Genomic DNA, 22,845 nt, shown 5'->3' with positions numbered 1-22,845 from the left:
TGGACCTCGAATTATTTGGCTAAGTCATTTTGGTGTTTGATGGTCAACATTACCTTGTGGACTAATGTTCTTCAAGTCTTTGTGCTATGTAGTTCACATGATGAAAAAATGATTGTACTAAGGCTATGAGGATGCAACACCTCAAAAGAAGACCAAAAAAATACTTAGAAGATCAATAAATATCAAACACAAGTCCAAGACTCAAGACCAAAAGAGCCCAAAGAAAAAGAGTGAATAAATCAAGAAAAGGGTGTGCCGGCTAGTGCACTGGGGCACACCGGACTGTCCAGTGTGCACCGGACTATCTGCATAGAGAAGCCTAAAAATTGGTTCTTGGGCGGCCCTTGCACAGTACATGTTCGGTATACACCAAACCATATCCAATGGTCGACAACAGTCTCTGCCAACGACTAGTTTTGCACCGGACTGGGTGAGTGGCGCACCAGACCGTCCATAGTGTCAGCAGGACACAACGTCTAGCTGATGTGGCGGGGTCGGCCAGCATCCGAACACTCCCCCTCTTCAATATAAAACAGGGGTCACGCGAACCAAAAGGGTCGTACGCACCAGAAGTTGAATCCTCCAGTCGAGCTAGACACGTCCGGCTCAGGGGGGTCGGACGAACCGTGCCCGTGTCAAGGCCAGTCACCATGTGGGCAAAGCCAACCCTCCACGTCACCTTCTACCATAGAAGTCCATCAGGGAAGGATGGGGGTACGAACGAACTACACGGTGTCATCTATCGATAGACCTCATGGGTAAGGTTAACCATCCCTGAGAGATGGTAACCACATTAGATAGCCTTGCAACGGCTACTCCGTCTTAGGCCTCTTGTTGAGGTCAGAAGAACCCCAACCCCCTCGCCAAGGCACGAGGTGCGCTTACGCATCCACTGCAGCCCACAATCTTCACGCAACCTCACCAAGCAAGTCAACAAAGCTGCAACATCAGTGGCAGGCCACGATAGTGGAGGAGGGAGCCCCGACCACCTTATAAGCATATCAACTCCTTTGCCACGATAGCACTACACGACAAGATTGTAACCCCGCTCCTTTGATCTACAAATGGAGAGAAGCCCCCCTAACAAAAGAGGGGAACAACACACGCAATATGATAAAAGCACTCACACCCTACAGAGACTTGGGAACTCTCTCTCTCGCCCATTTGTAACCGTCTACTACAAACAATCAGGTGTCGGTAGCGCGTGTCACCGAAGACTAGAGTAGAGACGTTTAACCTGAACCAGTACCATCCGGACCTAAACATGCGTACATAAATTTACTCACCGACATCTGTCTTTGTATTCGATTAAATATGAATGTTAAATAGATGTAGCTCAATTCGGTTTTGAAGATTGTCTATCTGATTCTACATTTGTATTCGACAAACATGTGAAATATCTAATATTATTTAAAAACAATCTAAATTATATAACCATTACTAATTCACTATGTAAATAAAATAATTTAAATATTATTAATATGCATTTTAACTAATATAATTTTAACATTATAAACGGTTTATAAATCTTAGAATATGGATTATAGTATTTTATTTTCTTTACATATTTCTAGGATTTATTTCTAATGATTTTAATTATTGAAATACTGAATAAAATATTTTTGGTAGCTGTATTTATTTATAGTGTTATACAGGTATATTTTAGATTGCATCATTCGTACTGATTTTATTATTCTAGAAAACTATAGATAAACAAAAAAGAATACCGAGGGTAAAGGGATCTCAACGGTACGGCGCATGTGCTGAGACTCGCAGTGGCAGCCACGCCCCGTCTTCTTCCCGGTCCCGGGCGGCCGGGCCCCAGGTCCGGGAGCGTACAGCGCAGCAGGAGCCCGCCGCACGCCGCCGTCCTACTCCGGTACTCCCTACTCCTGCAATCCTGCTCCACACCTCGCCCGCCTATCCCTCGTCTCCCCACCCAGTCACCTCACGGCCATCCGTCCATGCTCCACCACCAGCAGCCAGCCGTTCCGACAAGCTCCAATCATAAGATAGGAGGCACCACCCTCGGCAAGGAGGAGGGACAGCTCACGCGCGCTGCCTGCCCGGCACTGGACTCGAGCGGATCGACACATACACGCACGACGTAGACGATACACAACAACAGTACGCGGGGCGGGGGCGCACTGACACACGCCCGCCCCATCATCCCTGTCCCCCGTCCGTCCATCTCCCCACTCGTGCGAGATAGCGATGCTCCTGAGCAGAAGCTCCAAAGCCTCATGATGGCAGCACCGGCCAGAGCCGGCATTCGCAGCAGCTGATCGACCGAGATCGGACAGGCACGCCAGGCAGCTCATCAATGGGTACGCCACTCTGCACTCCCATGCCAGCCAGCTCTTGGCCGCTTCTTCTTCTTCTGCCTCTTCCTTTCCTTTGGGGTTCCCCATGCTTTTTCTTTGCCAACTCTGAGGCTCTTGCCCGCTGGTGCCGACGTCCGTGGGGGCAGTGCCCACATCGGTGTGCATAGATAACCCATCCATTGGGTTTTTTTGAGTCCTTGGAGCTCTGTGTTCCTCGGTCTCTGCGAAAGCAGTTTCCTTCTTCCTCATCCTTTTGTTTAGGAGTATTTTTCATTTTGCGAAACGAGCACATTTTAACCTTCCACAACCCCACTGCAAATTTTCAAGACGATAATCGATTTATCGTTGGTTAGTCGCTCTGGAGTCTGGTGTGTTCAAAGGCGAGACGGGCGACGAATCTTGGTTCCCGAATCCCAATGGCGCTCTGTGCTCAATAAAAGTGTGATGGTCACATCGATCCTCTCGCCAGCTCTTGCTCCCCTCCTCCTCCTCTGCTTCTTATTCCTTCTTCTAAAGCTGCAACGATTCCAACCTTTACCTCTTTTGCTTTCGCGATGTTTCTCTTTCCCTTTTGATCGGTTTGATGTGACAGTCTTGTCACCATAGGCATCACTCCTTCTTGACCGCATCCGCATCAGTGACCGACCGGTGACACTGAGCACTGACGGCACTCGCATTGCTCTCTGCTCCTTCCTGGTTGGTGGTGTTGGTGAGCAGGACGAGCAGGAGGAGGAAGCAAGAAGAATCCTGGGAGCTCGCGATGCCGAGGTGGGGGGACGCGGAGGAAGGAGCAGCTGCTGACGAGGCTATCGCGGCGGCAGCGGCAGTGAGGCTGGCCAACAAGATCCGGAAGCGCCGCGCGGTGTCGTCGTCGGGGGGCTCGGACCCGGCGGCCGGGAGGCGGCTACGGTCCAGGAGGCCCGCGGTGCTGCTGCCGCGGCGCCGGACCAGCGCGGGCGGGGACATGTCGGAGTCGTCCCGTGGCCGGCATTGCCGCGGAGGCGGTACCCGCCTCGCCGACGGGACATGGCCGTCCGCGTCGGCGAGGAGGCTCGTCGACGCGTTCTGGCAGGATATGGACAGCGACCTGCTTGAAGGGGATGCGGCGGCGGCGGCGGCGCGCCGGAGCTTGGTTCAGTGGAGCGGCGCCTCCACGGAGGTGGGTGCTCTGATTCTGATGCTCTGTTGCCCCAATTGGCGGCTCTGTTGCGTGGTTGGTTGGTCAATCGATTAGTGTCATTATTTTTAGTTGTCCCAGAGATCGAGAAGCAAGAGCAAGATCTTGGAGGCTGATGGCAAGGGAAGTCGGCGCAACGGCCATGCCCGGTGGCTTTCGGCAGATATGACGAGCAACGGCCATGCCCGGTGGCTTTCGGCAGATATGACGAGCAACGGCAGCGGAATGGAGGTAAGGAAACCAGAAACCTACTGTCTTGGATTAAATCTCTTCCTTTGGAGTTCTATTTGTTCCGTTGAAGCAAATTCCGTTTTTTTTCAATATTTTGTTTGGGGAGTGCACTCTGTCATGTCTATATCTCACAAAGTTTTTTTAACAATTTACAAATGCAAAAAAATCCAATTCTGTCAGCTGTGGAGGCTTTCGTCGAGAAAATGGTTGAGAAAAACTGTGAAAACTTCTGTGCACTATGCTGTCCGTATTATGTTGTGAAAGGGACATGTGGTTTCTTTATGTTGATGCCTGGTTTAGCTGAGTTTCCGAGTGAGTAGAAGCAAACTTTACTAATTTATAACCAAAATGAAGGATCAACTGCCTGCATACTTGCGTAGGCTCTAAGCTGAGTGAGTTTTCCAGCTGTGATTTTAAAAAAGTGAAGTCCTCGAGCTTTTGATAGTGCACAGCGAGATAATTAATTGTAATAAAATAAAACTCTAGCTTCAAGGAAGCACTATTAAGGCCACCTGAGAATATTTATCTGGATAGTGGACTACATAGGTGCTAACTGCTAAGTTCTGAAGCTACTTATAAATTTGAACAATGCCGTCCTAGTTGTACATATATAAGTAATGTTTTACTTCTGAAAAGCGAAAACTTTTGACCTCCTCCTTCAATGAAGTACACCTTTGAGTGCAATTATGTAATGAGGAAAGCTTAGCTAACGCCTAAAAAGCTTGATTCAGTCACTATTTTTTTCTCGAAAAACGCAGGAGACTGTGTTTCATTCCATTAACAAGAAAAACAGAGATGATACAAAACAGTCACCTCACGGGGGCCAAGTACAGGCATACTGATACCCATCCATGAATAAAACACCCAAAGCTACAAACTCTAACACAAAGCCCATAGACCCGGGATGCGACTAGTTAGCAAGGATAGCTTTCTTGCCCCAGCCAGTTCCCACTTCTCCCGCTCTTGATCAGCCATCCCAACAGCAAGATCCACATTGGGTCTATTTCTATCGAAGACACAACTATTCCGATGTTTCCACAGAGTCCATGCTCCTAATATTACTAGGGAGTTTACTGCTTCCCCTGTCACTCCATGTATTTGATTGCCAGCCAACTCCACCAGCCCATAAAAGATGCATCAACAAGCTGAGAGGCTATGCTTTGGAGATTAACTTGAGATAGTAGCTTAAACCAGAAATCCCGGACGAACACACACCCAATCAGCAGATGGTCAAGTGTTTCTTGCTCCTGATCACACAATGGGCAGCTCGCATGGTGATCCATGCCTCTCTTTTGCAAAGTGTTAGCTGTCCAAAGCCTTCGATAAGCGACCAGTCACATGAAGGACTTGATCTTTGGAGGAGCCTAGGTTTTCCAAATTGAAGTGACTATTGAAGTACATCAGTCACTATTGAAGTGACTAGCTGCACTTATAAAGGGTAATTTGCTGATAGGCTGTATTTATAGTTTCCAAGCTACCATGATACTAACTATAAATCTTGCTAGTTGTAAGAATAAGCAATGTTAAACAAGTAATTAACTTTGTACACTTCGATCAAGATTAACACACAAATTGTTTTGGTAAAATCTAGGATGCTTCTCTAGAACTCAATGCAAGAATTTGTATGCCCATCTGATAATTGTTAGCATTGAACCCTTATCTTTATGTCTTGGCGATGGATGAGGTCACAAAGGACATACAAGGGGATATCACTTTTGTATATTTTTTATGGACGATGTAGTGCTAGATGTTGAAAGCTAAGCAGACATAAATATTAAACTAAAGTTATGACATTATATTCTAGAGTTCAAAAATTTTAGACTCAGTAGAACCAAACCGAATATATGACAAGTAACTTCAGCACTACTACACATGAAAAAGGAGATGTTAATTCGAAAGGCTAAGTAGTGCCTCGGAAAGACATTTTTTAGTATTTAGGATCAATACTATAGAAAGATGGGAATATTGATGAAGATGTTAGCCATAAAATCAAAGCAGAATGATAAAAGTGGCCTAAACATCTAACAGTCTATGTCATAAGAGGGTACCATAGAAGCTAAAAAAGCAAAATTTATAGTACGACGATTAGACCCGCTATGTTGTATGGTGGAGAATGTGGCCTAAAATGTGTCATGTTTAGCAAATAAGTGTTGCAAAAATGTGTATGTTGTAATGGATTTGTGGCCATATAAGAAGGGACGAGTCTAGAATAATAATATATGTAATAAGCTAAGGGTAGTACCAATTGAAGAAAAACTTTTCCAACACTGATTGAGATGGTTGGGACATATCTAACTGAAACCTTTAGAGACACTAGTGTGTCGTAAAATTCTAATGGACGATAGTAATGAGAAGGGCAACGTATCATGTGCAAACCAAGTTTCCATGCAAACTAACAAACAAAAGTCACAAAAAATTCTCAAAAAATATAGATTTACTTCATTACCTACTCTACCACTGTATAAAATTTAAAGTTCAAATTCATCATATGTTAAAAAATACAAAAAAGAGAAAATTGTGAGATACAAAAAAGTGAAAATTATATCATAATTTTCTTTTTTATCTCTTAATATATGATAAATTTGAACTTAAAATTTTATACAGTGGTAGAGTAGGCAATGAAGTACATATATAATTTTTTGAGAATTTTTTATGACTTTTGTTAGTTGGTTTACACAGAGTTTGCACGGAAACTTGGTTTGCACCTGATACGTTGTCAATGAGAAGAGAGATAGGTGAACCTAAATGAGACTTGAAAGAATGTAATGCCTAAAGGTTTAGATTTTAATAAGAGCGAATGAAAAATAATAATCCACGTGCCTAAACCTTGATTTGCGGTTTATGTTAGGTTTTAACTCTAGTCTACATCAACTTGCTTGGGACTAAAAGACTTTATTGTTGTTGTTGATGTATCTGGTCACGTAGTCCATTGCATCGATACCGACAGCTGAGTTCTGAAGCTACTTATAAATTAGACAACTCCCACTAGTTACATGTAAGAAGGAATGTTTCGCTTCAAAAAGGCGAAAACTTGTGATGCCTCGTCCAACGTAAGACACCTTTATTGAAATTGATTCTATAAACATAAAAGCTGAGGAAATGTGAGGCCCATCTCTATTGAAACATTTTTATATGTACATGTAACATGCATCTTGTCCACTTCTGCAACTGGCTATGAGGTAGCTTGTACCAGCTTAATTGTTTATTGTACTAATGAAGCGGCTCAATGATACTTTCTTCATGTATAGGCTGTTAGTGAAGATTACACAATGAGAAGTAGTTGCCTTTTAGGTATAGGTGTAAACACATTAGCTAAGGCTAAAGAGTTGAACAATCTTGGACCCTTCAGAAGGCAAATTGGTTGGTTGCAAGATTAGGTAAAGCTAATATTAAATTAGAAAACAATTACTTGTGTCTCTGAGGACCAAGATATTGCATGTGTTTAGGTTCTAGATTCTTATTCTTGCTTTGGGCCAATGAATTCGGTTGTAGCCTTGCTACTTTTCTTTTGATAAGGGATATTAATATAGCGTATTTGTGTTTAATTCGTGTTTTTTCTTAACTAAAAATACAATTAAAGACATAACAACGGTGTGGTGTATTAATACTGAATGTACAGGATCACTCTGTGAATTTGCCAAGAGCAACTTTATCAGGAAAAATCTGGCAAAGTTTGACAAATAGCTAATGAGTGGTTGACAATATCGATATACATGCTTACTGGGCTATTTCATGCAGAAATTTCAGGCATAGAAATATAGAATGGTCACCAATATTATGTAAAACAAATTGCTCCAGTAAGATTTTATTTCTTACTTACTGAACACTGTATAAAGAGTGAAATGTCGGTCACTTGTTGCTGCCTAAGAGATAAAATATTGCTGAATTTGTTCATTTCATACTAGTACATTTGTTTCTTCCAAGAACGGTAGCATTTCTCACTTGATGTCACTAAAGCTTTGTTAATCAATTCCAGGTTGGTAAATTCTCCCAAGACGATGTTTCAAGATGTCCTGAGAAAACAGTGAACCTACAGGATCTTCAGAACAGCTTGATTGCATCTAAGGAGCTTGTAAAAGTACTTGCCCACATATGGGGACCTGGAGAACTGAATCCGTCTAGTGTATCACTCATCTCTGCTCTACGTTCAGAGCTTGATGTTGCCCGTTCTCATGTTAGAAAGCTAATAAAAGAAAAGAAGTCTAATCCCTATGAAATTGAGGACTTAAAGAAGCAACTTGCAGAAGAAATGGAATCGTGGAAGGTCAAACAAAAGGAGAAGGTTGCAAATGCTCTCCAATTTATAGTTTCAGAGCTAGACACTGAGAAGAAGTCAAGGAAAAGAGCAGAGAAGACAAATAAGAAGTTGAGTGTTGCCTTAGCCAACACTGAAGCCTCACTGCAGGCAGTGACGAAAGAACTTGAAAGGGAGAGGAAATCTAAAGGAAGAGTTGAGAAGATCTGCAACGAGCTCATCAAAGGCATTGACGAGGACAAAGCTGAGGTGGAGGCACTGAAGAGAGAAACCGAGAAGGCACAAGAAGAGCTCCAGAAAGAGCGTGAAATGCTTCAACTTGCAGACGAGTGGCGTGAACAAAGGGTTCAGATGAAGCTGCTAGAAGCACGGCTTCAGTTTGAGGAGAAAAATGCAGCTGTTAATCAGCTGCGCGATGAACTCCAAGCTTATCTGGATACTAGGAAAGAGCAGGAACCAATGAACGATCCAATGCAACTGTCCCATGCGTCTGAAAATGGCGCCACCGCAGCTGATGATGTAGTCCCTGACAGAAATGGTGGAAACTTCAGCGAAGACGACGCATCGGAAGGCAGTGACATACACTCGATTGAGCTGAACGTCGATGGCGTCAACAGGACCTACACCTGGAGCTACACTCCTTCCTCGAAAGGCAGGCAGAGGAGCGCATCGAGGCATGAATCGTTTTCGGATAGAGGGATGGACGGCGTGAACTCGTGGCGTTTAGAGCAAAGCTTTCGGGGCATGGATGAGGAGCTGGAGGGAGACTGGGCAGAAGGGTGTAGCAACGGAATACTGACCATGGATCACGACGAGGAGAGGTATCTGGCAATCAAGAATCTCAGAGAGCAGATGCTGGCCGGGTCAGGGTTCATCCTATCACAAGGTAGAGAAAATGCTGAAAGAGAGTGTTGTGGCTTGTAAGATAAACTGCATATGAAGAGAATTTTAAAGTAATGTGTCATATGGGTCGCTGTTTGATGCTAAGATCCAGCTGTTCGAGAATTTTAAAGTTATGTTCCATGATTCTGAGGTTTTGTATGTGTGTTGTTGTCCATTTAAGTGGCCGGAAATAGTTTATAAAAAAAGCGACCGGAAATATAAAAACAAAAGGAAAACGTTCATCTAATGTCCTTTAACCATTGTGTGAGTCCACCAACTTAACCTGTCTGATTTAGCTTCTTGAGCAGTTTTGACTAATGTAGTGTTACATCAACTGTCCTCCGTGGCGCCGTCGACCACAAGTAAACTGAACTTTTATAATAGTTGAAGGGGGTGAAATAATCGTTCTAAAAGTCATTCAAATATATATATTTTAGAATAAATATATATTTAAAACTACTAAATCTGATTCAATATTAGAAAATTTATTAAAAAAAATTAGCTTGGAGAAATATGGTAGTAGTTTAAGAGAGAAAAATCAGAGTCACTCAATAGTTAAGGAGGTCAGTTACACCCCTTCCAACAAATTTTTTTTTTGAAATTCTTCCAATAAAATATTGAAATATATCTAACTTTGAAACATTTAGAACTAGAACTGGACCACAGGCCAAAACCTGTTGAATCTTTACAGAGAAGGAATCTTTATAGGTTTAGACTATTCTTTTTTAACTAGAGATGATAATAGATAGGTGTAATGCTGGTAGAGCAAACACCCATCTATATTGACACACATCAAGCCACAACTGCATTTAAAATGTCAAACAAGTAGATTTTTACGTTCGGACTTGTACCGGTATGGATGATCGACAATTACAAATAATTAAAACAAAAGTGTCACAAATAGCAAGGTAAATAAATATAATTATTTATAATCATACGATATATAATGCATACGATATATAATGTGATATAAATTACATTTCAAAGAAGTGAAGATGAGTAGATGATCTAGAGTTTCATTAGATTAGTTCAAAAGACTCAGCTAGTATTCTACGGCTCATTGGGTACTCATGGTTGAAAAGTCGCCCCCAGTTCTAAACCTTCATTTTACAGGTCGAGTCAAATGTAGACCCATGAATGGAATTTAATAACTAGAACCACATCTAATATATATGAAACTCTGGGCGTTGGCGTCGATTCGGTGCCAAACACTAGAATGAACCACATGGCAGTGCTCTTCTAAACCTTCATTTTACAGGTCGAGTCAAATGTAGACCCATGAATGGAATTTAATAACTAGAACCACATCTAATATATATGAAACTCTGGGCGTTGGCGTCGATTCGGTGCCAAACACTAGAATGAACCACATGGCAGTGCTCTTTATGGAAACGCGGACAGTTTGCAATGTAGAGTCGGACGGTCCGCGACCTCGCTGCAGGATCTGCTCCTTCTCTGCATGCTTTCGGATGGTCCGCGCTTGTAGCCCGGACGGTTCGCAATGACGCAGAGTATTCTTCTTCGCATGAACCAAGATCTCGCCTCCCGGGAGGGACCTATTGGGGAGGAGAGATTGTAGGGTAGACTTGGGGTCGGCAGACCACACAAGACGCATTTAGACGACGTCGAGCCGAAGAGAAGTGAATAAATAGGTTGATGGAAGACTAATACTAAGGCTAGATTACTCCTACTTCTAATGTATGGAAAGAATAAGGCAAATGTTGGAATCAGACCACTGAAACGTGGCGTGTCCGTCGGGCCGCCCGCACACACGGCGCGCCCTATCCAGGCCGTCGGGCCACGACACACACGCCCACACATATAACAGCGGGCTTTAAGTCTGTTGGGCTTACACTCCCCCAAAAAGCTAGCCCATCAGAGGCTGCACCATCAACCATATAAATCATGCTTGCTCACCCATAATACACAATGTGAGACTATTCCCAACAATCTCTCCCTCACACATAGTTAGCCGAGATTTGTCTAAAATAACACTGGGCCAAACTGGCTCTGATACCAATTGTTGGAACCAGACTACCGACACATGACATGTCTGTCGGGCCGCCCGCACACATGGCGCGTCCTACCCAGGCTGTCGGGCCATGACACACGCACACACGTATAGCGGCAAGCTTTAGATCTATTGGGCCAATACTCCTCCAAAAAGTTAGCTCATCAGGGGTTACACCCTCAAACATATAAACCATACTTGATCACCCACAATACACAATGTGGGACTATTCCCAACAGCAAATAAGATAAATGTAATAAATTAGTTTGATTGGATTGCTTGCTGCAGTGTTAATCACCCATACCCCTTTATTTATATAGGAGGGGTTTGTAACTGTTTCAAGTTGGTTACCAAACAAATCTTGTTGAGTTTGCTGACAAATACCGCAAAAAATCAGAAACTCGAACTAATTCTGTTTCCGTGCAGACCGTTCGCGCCGCCACGACAGACCATGCGGGCCACCCGTCTTAATGCTGAACAGTGGGCACCTAAACTTATGCCTGTAATTGTTATCCCTATTCCAAACAATCTAAAATCTATTTTTTTCAAACCAACGTAATTTTATCTTGAAGTAATCTCTTTTCACTTGGCCTCAATCGGTGGTTGAGTCCTTGGGGCCCTTCTCCACACATAGCGTCTCACCCTCGGCATACTATAGATGTCCAGGTGGGTCGGGCTTGCCGAGTGGCCCAAAACCCGGCATGGGTTTGGCCCAGCCCAATCCCGGCACAACACAAAGCGAAGAAGGCATGTGCCAGCTCGACCTAGTCACGGGGTCGTGTCTTGGCCTAAGGCGCGGCTGTGGGGGACAGATATCCCCTGGGTCCACTAGAAGGCTAGAAGGCCTCGTGAAAGGCCTTGGGCCTATTGTTTCGCAAGGTCATCCCTTCGTGGGTTAGGGGAGAACCGCCGATAGAATGGACCGACACAGGGAATGAGCAAACATGAGCCAAGGCAGCTCGTGGGGTTGTGAGTATTATCCACAGCTCTGATCCGATTCTCCCGCGCGACTACCTTTGACATCGGAACTAAGTGAGAATAAGTCGGCAAGATTGTAGGAGGATAAGTTCGGTCGGTTCACTATTACTTAGGCATACATCATTATCGTACACACATGTAAATGCCCCACGGTCAGATATATAAGGCCTAGGGGGCACCCCATCAAAAAAGGAGAGTCATTCATCAGCCATCTACTTAATTCTCTAGCACTATCAATACTAGAGAACTCCCTTGTAACCCACCACATAAAGATTCACACCAGGAAGTAGGGTATTACGCCCCTCAAAGCGGCCCGAACCTGCGGAAAATCGCCTACTGTCTCTCGTGCGTCGTGCACGAACCATTGAGCTACAATCACCAACACCGTCTTACCCAAAAGCACCTCAAGGGGTAACCCCGGGTGCGCGGTCGGGCTCAAAACACCGACAGCTGGCGCGCCAGATAGGGGGTGTGTTGTTGATCCAAGCTAGCTCAATGGCCGTCACTTTCCAGTGAAAAATCGCTCTCCGCCCTGGATCCATGTTCTGCTTTGGGACCATCTCGTCCATGGCAGACGAAGAAGGAGTTCTGCACCGTATAGTGGATCCACTAGAGAAGAAGCTTTCCTCGAAAATCTCCGAGAAGGCCGGAACGAGAACAGAGCAATCTCCATCGCCCCGGGCGAAGACTACCTCCTGCAAGTCAGGGGCCGAGAATTCATTTGCCCGAAGAACCCCGTCGTCCACCTCATCCACAGAAGAGTGGACACGGATCACGAGGAAAAAGGAAACAAACGAGATAAAGGCCCACCAAGCTACTCTTCCCGCACCTTCGCCCTCAAAGAAGGACAGAAAAGAATTCATCACCGTAGCAACTCCTTTCTACCCTGACGTCCTCTTCATCGGTGGGAGAGTAGAGTCGTCTCCCATCTCCGACGACGAACCAACCATACCTAGGGAAGAACCTCCTCAGCGAGAAGCTCGACGACGGAGGAACCAACGCCGAAATGTTCGGCGACATCACGAAGCTAGGGACAGGACCCGGTGCAGCCTGTATCCCGAGATGAAATCTCGGAGGTAGGAGAAACCCCTGATGAGCGAGTCTTCAGAGAAAAGAGGAACTCTCGCCGACAAGCTCAGGAGCAAGCTGAACAGGATGCGAGGTTACGCCGAGAGAACCCTCTCTTCGCGTGAAACCTAAACCCCAACTTCGCCCGTGCAATGAACACACCAAGTGAAGTCAGAGAAGTGCTGACTCGGATAGCTGATGGACTACCCCGGACTCCCGACGCCGAAGGCTATCGACGGCTGCTCACTCGGGCAGCTAATCATCTTCTACCCCTCGCTCATCCTCCAGGCGATCTGCAGCATGCCATCAACAGTCGGCGGGATGCGCGGAGTTCCATCAACACTTCGCGCGAACGACGACACGAGAATGAGATACGGCGCCGAGAGGAGTACGATCGGGACCATGGCATTCCGGCACGAAGTCAGACCACTAGAGTTGAGTCGGCAGTGGATTCAACTGGAGACACTACCCGGGGACGATCGAGACAGCACATCAGCAACTCCCCTCCCCGGGACCGGCACCACCATCACCGACAGGAGGACATGTGTGGAGTATCCGTGCTTACTCCATGTCTCAGGGCCATTCGGTGGCCCCAAACTTCAAAGTCTCCAACATTGACAAGTACGAGCCTAGGCAGGACCCAGGAGGCTGGTTGGCCGTCTATACCACCGCCGCCCGGGCCGCTGGGGTAACTGAAGATGTAATGACTGCATACTTACCCATTGTTCTCAGACAGGATGCATTACAGTGGCTGCGACACCTTCCACGACATTATATCGACGACTGGAGCGACTTCAGTCGAAGCTTCATCGCCAACTTCCAATCCCTCTCTCACAAGTCGGTGCAGCCGTGGGACCTCAAATCCATCAGGCACCGGGGGGATGAAACACTTCGGTCGTACCTCAAGAGGTTTTCAGACCATGAGGAATCACATCCCCGAGGTCGCTGAGGCAGCAGTGATTGAAGACTTCTACCGAGGATCTAATGACTCGGCCTTCGTCCGAGCCATACTACAGAAGGCATCGATCACCTCCGAGCAGCTGTTCCGGGAAGCAGACCTCTACATCACCACCGACAAACGAGCTCAGGACCTCATCGGAGGAGCGAAGCCTGCTCCGATGGCGCCATGGCGTGACGTGAACCAACAAACCGACAAGCGCTGGGAGAAGAGGCCTCGTGAAGAGGTCCATGCCGCTGGGCCGCCCGTCTCTCGTGCCCGAGGTGCACCCCGTGGAGGCAAGCGGACACTGGACGACATCCTCGATGTCCAATGCCCGTATCACAAGGATATGCACCACACCCTTCAGAACTACAGAGACTTCAAGCACTCCGTCGGGAATGGCCGACCATTCCAGCATCTACCACCTCCCCCACCTCGAGGAGGGCCTGTTGAACCTCGACGACCTCAGCAACAGGAAGTGGGAGGAGGTGGAGCATTCTCGTGCGTCGACGGAGAGATCAACGTCATCTTCAGAGGACACGGGTCGCAAGAGAACAAAAGGCAACAGAAGCTCAACGACCGGCAGATACTGGTGGCAACCACCGGTACCCCCGCCCCTTATCGGTGGTCGGAACACCCGATCACCTTTACCCGGCGGATCAATGGCTCAACTTCGATTATCTGGGCAAGTACCCGCTTCTCATCGATCCAGTGATCCAAGAGAGCAGGGTAAAGAAAGTATTAGTCAACGGGGGAAGCAGCATTAATGTCACCTTCGCCCAGACACTCTTGGGCTTGGGAGTTGCACTCAAAGAGCTCCACGAGTCGGACACTCCTTTCTTCGGCATTGTGCCGACCGAAGGAGAATACCTGCTCGGACACATCTACATGCTCGTTACCTTTGGAACTCCGGAAAACTACAAAACCGAGTTCCGGAGGTTCAAGGTGGCCAGCTTCACTGCAGAAACAATGTCATCATCGATAGGCCTGGATTGGCGAAATTCATGGCCATTCCGCACTATTCGTACATGATATTGAAGATGCCAGGGCCACAAGGGATTATCACCGTGCGCGCCGACTTCCAAGGCATCGCGGAATATTTCCGAGTAGACATCCAGGCGGCCCTCACTACTAAACCACCGACGACTTCCTCCGCACAGGCAAACTCAAAGCCTGAGGGAGACCTCGCGATACCTGCGAATGAAGCTCAAGTCGTGACCTCTATGCGACCGACTGAGGAGACAAAGAGGATCAACCTGGGGTTCGCTGATGAACGCAAGACTGCCATCATCAGCTCCAGCCTCGACGACAAATAGGAAAGCGCTCTCGCCCGGTTCCTACAAGATAACCGAGACGTGTTCACATGGCAGCCTACGAACATGCCGGGAGTCCCGAGAGAACTGGTCGAGCAGAAATTGAAGGTCTATCCTCAAGCAAAGCCGATTTGACAGAAACTACGTCGCTTCACGCCTGACAAGAGGGAAGCTATTCGCGCCAAGTTAGCTCGCTTAGTGGCGGCAGGGTTCATCAGAGAGGCGCTGCATCTTGAGTGGCTAGCAAATCTTGTACTTATACTAAAAAAGAATAAAGTGGATCGGCACCTGTGCGTCGACTATACCGATCTCAACAAACATTGTCCGAAGGATCCCTTCAGGCTCCCTAGAATATATCAGGTGGTTGATTCAACCGCTGGATGTTCTATGTTATCCTTTCTAGACTGCTATTCTAGATACCATCAGATTAGTTTAGCAAGAGAGGATGAAGAAAAGACTGCATTCATCACCCCGTTTGGAGCTTTCTGCTATACCTCCATGTCGTTCGGCCTCAAGAACGCGGGAGCAACCTACCAGAGAGCTATTCAAACTTGCTTAGCCGATCACTAGGGCAAGCAAGTGGAAGCCTATGTTGATGATGTGGTGATAAAAACAGAAAACTCAAAAAACTTCATCAAGGATTTACAACTGGTCTTCAACAGCTTGAGGCGATAACGATGGAAGCTCAATCCAGAGAAGTGCATCTTTGGAGTACCGGTAAGGAAATTACTCGGATTCATTGTCAGCCACCGAGGAATTGAGGCGAACCTAGAAAAGATTGAGGCTATCATGAGGATGGAAGCACCATGATCACAGAAAAAGGTGCAGAGGCTTACCGGATGCATGGCAGCCCTGAGCAGATTCATATCGAGGCTAGGCGAGAGAGGCATACCATTCTACAAATTACTCAAGAAGGTGTACAAATTCCAGTGGACCACAGAGGCGCAAGAGGCTCTAGAGGCACTGAAGAAGTTCTTAACTACGCCACCAGTGTTCAAGCCACCACGCCGAGCCATGATGAGTTAACCGGCAGAAGATCTGTTGCTATATATATCCTGCACATCTCACACGGTAAGCACCGCGTCAGTAGTCGAGCGGGTGGAAGAAGGACACACATACCCGGTGCAGCATCCGGTCTACTTCATTAGCGAAGTTCTCGGGCCCTAAAAAATAAAGTATCCCCAAGTCCAGAAACTGCTATACGCGGTGCTTCTAACCGCTCCCAAGCTCCGTCACTACTTTGACGACCACAAAGTCATAGTAGTTACCGGGTTTCCAATTGGGGATATCCTTCACAACAAAGAAGCCATCGAAAGAATAGCCAAGTGGGCCTACGAGCTGGGAGCTCATGACATAGAGTTTCGGCCTCACACAGCAGTAAAGACTCAAGCGCTAGTGGACTTCATATCAGAGTGGACTGAGCAACAAGTTCCTGACAACCCGGAGGCTACTGAAGTATGGTGAATGTACTTCGATGGCTCGCTGAAGCTGCAAGGGGCAGGTGCAGGGATCCTCTTCATTGCCCCTGGAGGTGAACAACTCAAGTACGTGTTCCAGCTATTATTCCTAGCATCAAATAATGCAGCAGAATACGAGGCGCTGATCCAGGGGTTGAACATCGCCATATCACTGGGCATTAAGAGGTTGATGGTATACGGAGATTCACTAGTGGTTATAAGCCAAATAAACAAGTACTGGGATTGCTCTACTAATTCTATGGGCAAGTACTGTACAACCATCCGAAAATTAGAAGACAAATTTGAAGGGTTGGAATTCCATCACGTGGAAAGAGACTGCAATGTAGCAGCAGACGCATTGTCAAAGCTGGGATCTAGTCGGGCCCAGGCCCCACTCAAAATCTTTGTCCAGGTTGTATCACGCCCAAGTATACCCTCAGATCAGGCGGAAGAATGTAACACCTTGAGCCAACCAGAATCGGACCCTAATGACTGGAGAGAGCCTATCATCAGGTACATAAAAAATGAAGAAGAACCAGATGATAAGGCTGTAGCAGAACGCATCACGAGACAGTCAGCCCACTACACCCTCATAGGGGGCGCACTGTATAGACGGGGTGCAACATGAGTCCTTATGAAGTGCATTTCCTCAACTACTGGGAAGCAGCTATTGGATGAAATCCACGCTGGACAATGTGGAATACATGCAGCATCCAGAACTCTAGTTGGGAAGGTTTTCAGGTCTAGTTTCTATTGGCCAACAGCAAAGAGCGATGCCGCCGAGTTAGTCCAGAGATGTGAAGCTTGCCAATTCCTGTCAAAGCAACAACATTTACCGACACAGCAGCTGCATACCATACCTGTGACATGGCCATTTGCATGTTGAGGGTTAGACATGATTGGACCTTTCAAGAAAGCTCAGGGAGGCTATACTCACGTGCTGGTTGCCATTGACAAGTTTACTAAATGGATAGAATATAAACTTATTGCCTCTTTAACCTCAGCCAAGGCAGTGGAGTTCATACAAGACATAATATTCAGGTTTGGGATACCGAACAGCATCATAACTGACCTAGGATCCAACTTCACTAGCTCTGAATTCTTTGATTTCTACGAACAATGAAGTATCCAGATCAAGTATACATCAGTAGCGCACCCAAGAGCCAATGGAATGATACTGGAAGCACTCAGGAAGAAAGTGTTCGACAAAAATGAAAAGTTTGCAGGAAAGTGGATCAGAGAGCTGTCGTATGTGGTCTGAAGCTAGAGAACTCAACCTAGTCAAGCTCTACATGGAAATACCCCGTTCTTCATGGTCTATGGTTCAGAAGCAGTGCTACCCGCCGACCTTAGGTTCGAGGCATCGAGGCTGGTCTTTGAAAGCATAGCTGAAGCAGAGGCTACCAGACTAGAGGATATTGATGTGCTGGAGGAAGAGCGATTGAACACAGTAATTCAATCAGCCTGATACCAGCAGGCCTTGAAGCGCTACCATGATAGAGTCGTACGACACCGATACTTTGTAGTTGGGGACTTGGTCCTTCGCTGAATTCTAACGGGGGAAGGACGACACAAGTTACCACCACTATGGGAAGGGTCGTTCATCATATCGAAAGTCACTCGGCTGGGATCATATCGGCTTACTCAAATGGATGGCACAGAAGTGGGGAATCCATGGAACATAGAGCATCTCAGAAGATTTTATCCCTAGCAGGACCTCAAAATTCTCAAGGCAACATTGTACTCTGTAATTGGAGGACCTCACAACCAATAAAGTTTTCATTTTCAAATACATACAGACTCTTGACTCTCAGCTGACCTCGATTCAATTGGGCTTGAAGTCAGCACGATAACTCAACTTAGGATGACCACTATACCCTGCTAACGGAGCAATCGACTTAAGTCAGCGATGACTTAAGTCGGTGCAACATGCTCGCGCTAACTCAACTCAGGGTGACCACTATACCCTGCTAACGGAGCAATCGGCTTAAGTCGGCGATGACTTAAGTCGGTGCAACATGCTCGCGCTAACTCGACTCAGGGTTACCACTATACCCTGCTAACGGAGCAATCGGCTTAAGTCGGCGATGACTTAAGTCGGTGCAACATGCTCGTGCTAACTCGACTCAAGGTGACCAGTATACCCTGCTAACGGAGCAATCGTCTTAAGTCGGCGATGACTTAAGTCGGTGCAACATGCTCGCGCTAACTCGACTCAGGGTGACCACTATACTCTGCTAACGGAGCAATCGGCTTAAATCAGCGATGACTTAAGTCGGTGCAACATGCTCGCGCTAACTCGACTCAGGGTGACCACTATACCCTGCTAACGGAGCAATCAGCTTAAGTCGGCGATGACTTAAGTTGGTGCAACATGCTCGCGCTAACTTGACTCAGGGTGACCACTATACCCTGCTAACGGAGCAATCGGCTTAAGTCGGCGATGACTTAAGTCGATGCAACATGCTCGCGCTAACTCGACTTAGGGTGACCACTATACTCTGCTAACAGAGCAATCGACTTAAGTCGGCGATGACTTAAGTCGGTGCAACATGCTCGCGCTAACTCGACTCAGGGTGACCACTATACCCTACTAACGGAGCAATCGGCTTAAGTCAGCGATGACTTAAGTCGGTGCAACATGCTCGCGCTAACTCGACTTAGGGTGACCACTATAACCTGCTAACGGAGCAATCGTCTTAAGTCAGCGATGACTTAAGTCGGTACGGTATATTCATCGCCACCTACCTTAGGGTGACTACTATGCCCTACCAGTCAGGTGATCGGTTTAGGTTGGAAAATGCTTTAAAACCGACGCGGCACTCTTACTTTCGCAACTGTTTAGGGTGATTTCTATACCCTAATAGCAAAACAATTAACATTCCAGGAGCAAAAAAGAACATCTTACTCGTTGACATTAGGGGCACTGTCTGACGCCCTGCCCACAGAATATTCGAGATCTAACATAACCCTCACATACATATAGACTTCATATTACATCAAGTGTTTTGCAGGACATCACTGCATTGAAACATCTTTAGTAGCAACGTCCTTCACAGGAGCAACGGAAGAGGAAGGACGACTCGAAGCATCGGGCGTAGCCTTGACATCAGCGATGATATCGTCGGGCACCGCGACGCCAGGCCGTCTCATCAAGATCCGCCCCGCGCGAACAGCCTTGTCCGTTGCCTTGTCGCACTGAGCCTTCAAAATAGCACAGTTGTCCTCTGAAACTTTGGTAGCCAGTCGAGCGGACTCTAGCTCCTGGGCGACCAGCTTCTTGGAGGCACGCAGATCTTTGATGATGGAGTCCTTGCTTGACACCAACTATCTAAGCCGTAGAACCTCATATTGGGACACTTGCAGCTCGCGACGGTGATGATCCAGGTCTGACATAGTGAAGTGGTGGCTCCTCTCCAAGATAGCTAAGGAATTACTGGCATCACGGTATAACCTGTCCAGATTGTCACGAGAGGTCGCGAGTGCTCGTTTCTCCTCCTACGAGCAAGAAGCAACTTTCAGCATCCAGTAAACAGTAAGCGCGGCAAAGTCAACCAAGGAAGCTTACCTCATGTGCTGTCCTTTTAGAGTCAAGTTGAGAAGTGAGGGAAGAATTCAAATATCGCGCGTCGACCAATGAAGCGGAAGTTTGGGCCAGGTCGGCTTGGCTCTGAGAGTACTTCTCCTTGAAATCAGAGCACTGTTGGGTCAACTCGGCCCGACTTCGTGAATACCTTTCTTCAAGATCAGAGCACCGTTGGGCCATATCTGACAATGCAGCTGAAAGGGGACGCGTGATTAAGAACAAGGATGATCGATAAAAACAACTAATAAAACTGCATGGTCGCTAACCAGCGTTCGATGCCTTCAAGTCAGCAATCTGTTTCTGAAGCAGCAAGGGGTTCCATTGCATTAGAGACAGAGCTTCTTCCGGAACAGCGGCACCACATGACCTCAATTAGGCAGACATTCCATCAACCAAAGCCTACAATCACAGACAGATGAGCAGAAGGAAGATAATTCGCTAATATGGACAATATAAAACAACAGGACGACTAACCTGAAGATTGGAGAGGAACGATGGTAGACCCAAGGCAGAAGAAGCTACATCATGGCTTGACAAGGGAAGATCAGCAGGAACAATTTGAAGGGCATTATCAGGGGCGATCTCAGCCCCGCCAGCAGATAGCAGGTTTCTTGCATCTGGATCGCCGACCTCTAAGGCGACTTATTCGGTCAAAGCCGTGGAAGCATGCGCCGTCGTCACCCCGTTGAACCGAGGTGGAGACGACCCGATGTGGACATCTACGGAGGTGTGGGAAGGAGAGCCCACCTAAACACCCTCGGGGGCTGGGTTGCAGCTCGTGTTACCCACCAGAGCCGGATCACTACCGGCAACACCCTCGGGGGCTGGGTAACCGCCAGCACCACCGTCGGGGGCTAGGTCTTACGCAGTAGCCACCTCTAAGGCTGAGAGCTCTTCTGTAACCTCCATGGGAGTCAGGTGACACAGACCAGCATCCTGACATCGAAGACTACCTTCTAAAGTTGACGATGCGCGAGACACTGCTTGAGATACCCCCAATCCATCGCCTGGAACCTCTGAGCAAACAACCATCACATCATCGGCAGTTGGCTCTGACAGCATGTCCTCAGGGACGACGTCCTCAAGTGCTTGATCAAAATCCGATATTGACAGTCCCTGAAAGCTGACAAGGGCTGATAGAGCTGGAGAAGGAATATCACTTCCCCCCTCACTACCTCTATAGCGCCTGCTATTCTTTCGGATCAGCGGGTCTTCTTCCTCTTCTTCCTCCTCTTCTTCATAAAATATGAAAGCAGCGGCTCGTGCACGATCACGACCCTTGGCGTCAACTTTAAAAAGGACCTTCGCTGGTGTCTCATCTAGAACCGGAGCAGAAGGACCCACGCCCTGGTCCAAGCTCGACAGTCGCCGAAGCCGCCTTTTCTTCCTTTTTTCTTCAACGGGTGCAATCGGTCGGTTCACTCGGTGCGGACATTTTTGGTCGGGCACCTTCGGGTTTCCAGGCTTTCACCACTTCACCAAGTTCTTGCCCATCTGTGATAGCCATTGGCTCAGCGAGGGCGGAGTCAGACGATTCCCCAGCCAGCAAACTAAGTACAACGTCCATCTCTACGTCGTCAGTGCTGGATGGCATTTCAAAATGACTCTGCCTCTCATTTTTTGGGAGACTCCGAAATGGGGCAATCAGAGCTTCAATGTCCTCAGAAGAGGGTCGCACTCTAAGACCCAGGCTACCATCACGAGCAGGAGGGTTGGACACAAACTCAGAAAATGGCCTATGTGGTGGCAAGTTCCAGGCAGAATAGGCAACAGGAGCACCAGCATTAGAAACTCTGCCCCTCAGGATCATATCTAGTCGGCTCATCAGATCTGCAGTGGGGATTCTCCTGTTTGTTACTCGGGTAGAATCGTTGATGCCACTATATAGATAAGCAGGATACGCCATGTCCTTCAAAGGTTGGATATTCTTGAAGACGAAATCGACAACCACAGCCTCAGTAGTCAGACCTCTGTCCTTCAGCAAGCAAATCTTAGCAAGCAGGACTCTCGCCTCTGTAACCTCTGAAGGAGTCGGAGACTCAACCTAGCTCGGAGTACGGACATCTGGTTGCCTCCCCAACCGAGGGGGGAGGGACTCATAGTGATTTTCCACAATAAACCACTCGAGGCGCCACCCTTTGATGCTGTCCTTGAGGGGGATGTCGAGGTACTCTATCTTCCTCCCACGATGCATCTCTAGACTAGCACCATCGACGAGCTGGTGCTGCCCCCCGGCCATCCCGGGCCGGCAATGATACGAATACTTCCAAAGGCCAAAATGGGGGAGAATCCCGAGGTAGGCCTCACACAGATGCACAAAGATGGAAATTTGCAGGATAGAATTAGGGTTCAAATGGGTCAAATTCAGATCAAAGAAATCAAGGAGGCCATGGAAGAAGAGAGAAACGGGAAGAGCAAGGCCGTAGATAAGAAAAGGAACATAGATGATGGACTCGTGGGTGTCCTCTATCAGAACAGTGATCCCGCGGCAAACCCGCCACGAGCATAGCTCCTTTGGAAGTAGAACCCCAACATCAACAAGATGGAAAAGATTGGATTATGAAACAACAGACATGTGGTTACCCGCGAATGGCAACTGACTGTTGGGGTCGATGGGAGGAAT

The 22,845-nt window shown here is 47.2% G+C and overlaps 1 protein-coding gene across 2 annotated transcripts; it reads left to right on the top strand.

Moving 5' to 3' along the window:
• Positions 1-1,782: 1,782 nt before the first annotated feature.
• Positions 1,783-9,028, top strand: LOC103641579 (myosin heavy chain-related). Of its 2 annotated transcripts, none has more exons than XM_008664922.4 (4): positions 1,783-2,327; positions 3,042-3,483; positions 3,583-3,732; positions 7,709-9,028. In XM_008664922.4, the coding sequence occupies exons 2-4, from the start codon at positions 3,085-3,087 to the stop codon at positions 8,909-8,911; spliced, it is 1,752 nt and encodes a 583-aa protein (XP_008663144.1). In that variant the 5' UTR covers positions 1,783-2,327; positions 3,042-3,084; the 3' UTR covers positions 8,912-9,028. The 2 variants fall into 2 exon arrangements, with proteins under 2 accessions (XP_008663144.1, XP_008663141.1); XM_008664919.4 differs by having other exon boundaries at positions 3,574-3,732.
• The last annotated feature ends 13,817 nt before the right edge of the window (positions 9,029-22,845 follow it).

Source organism: Zea mays, chromosome 10 (genome assembly GCF_902167145.1).
Source record: "Zea mays cultivar B73 chromosome 10, Zm-B73-REFERENCE-NAM-5.0, whole genome shotgun sequence".
Lineage (NCBI taxonomy): Eukaryota > Viridiplantae > Streptophyta > Magnoliopsida > Poales > Poaceae > Zea > Zea mays.
Note: the sequence above shows the minus strand (reverse complement) of the source record. Positions and strands in the feature narration are given on the sequence as shown.

Bases quoted from the DNA above. Each gene is read 5' to 3' on its own strand.
- LOC103641579 (XM_008664919.4), top strand. From the start codon at position 3,085: ATGCCGAGGTGGGGGGACGCGGAGGAAGGAGCAGCTGCTGACGAGGCT. The intron at 3,484-3,573 runs GTGGGTGCTCTG...CATTATTTTTAG, and splicing joins GGAGCGGCGCCTCCACGGAG to TTGTCCCAGAGATCGAGAAG. The intron at 3,733-7,708 runs GTAAGGAAACCA...AATCAATTCCAG, and splicing joins GCAACGGCAGCGGAATGGAG to GTTGGTAAATTCTCCCAAGA.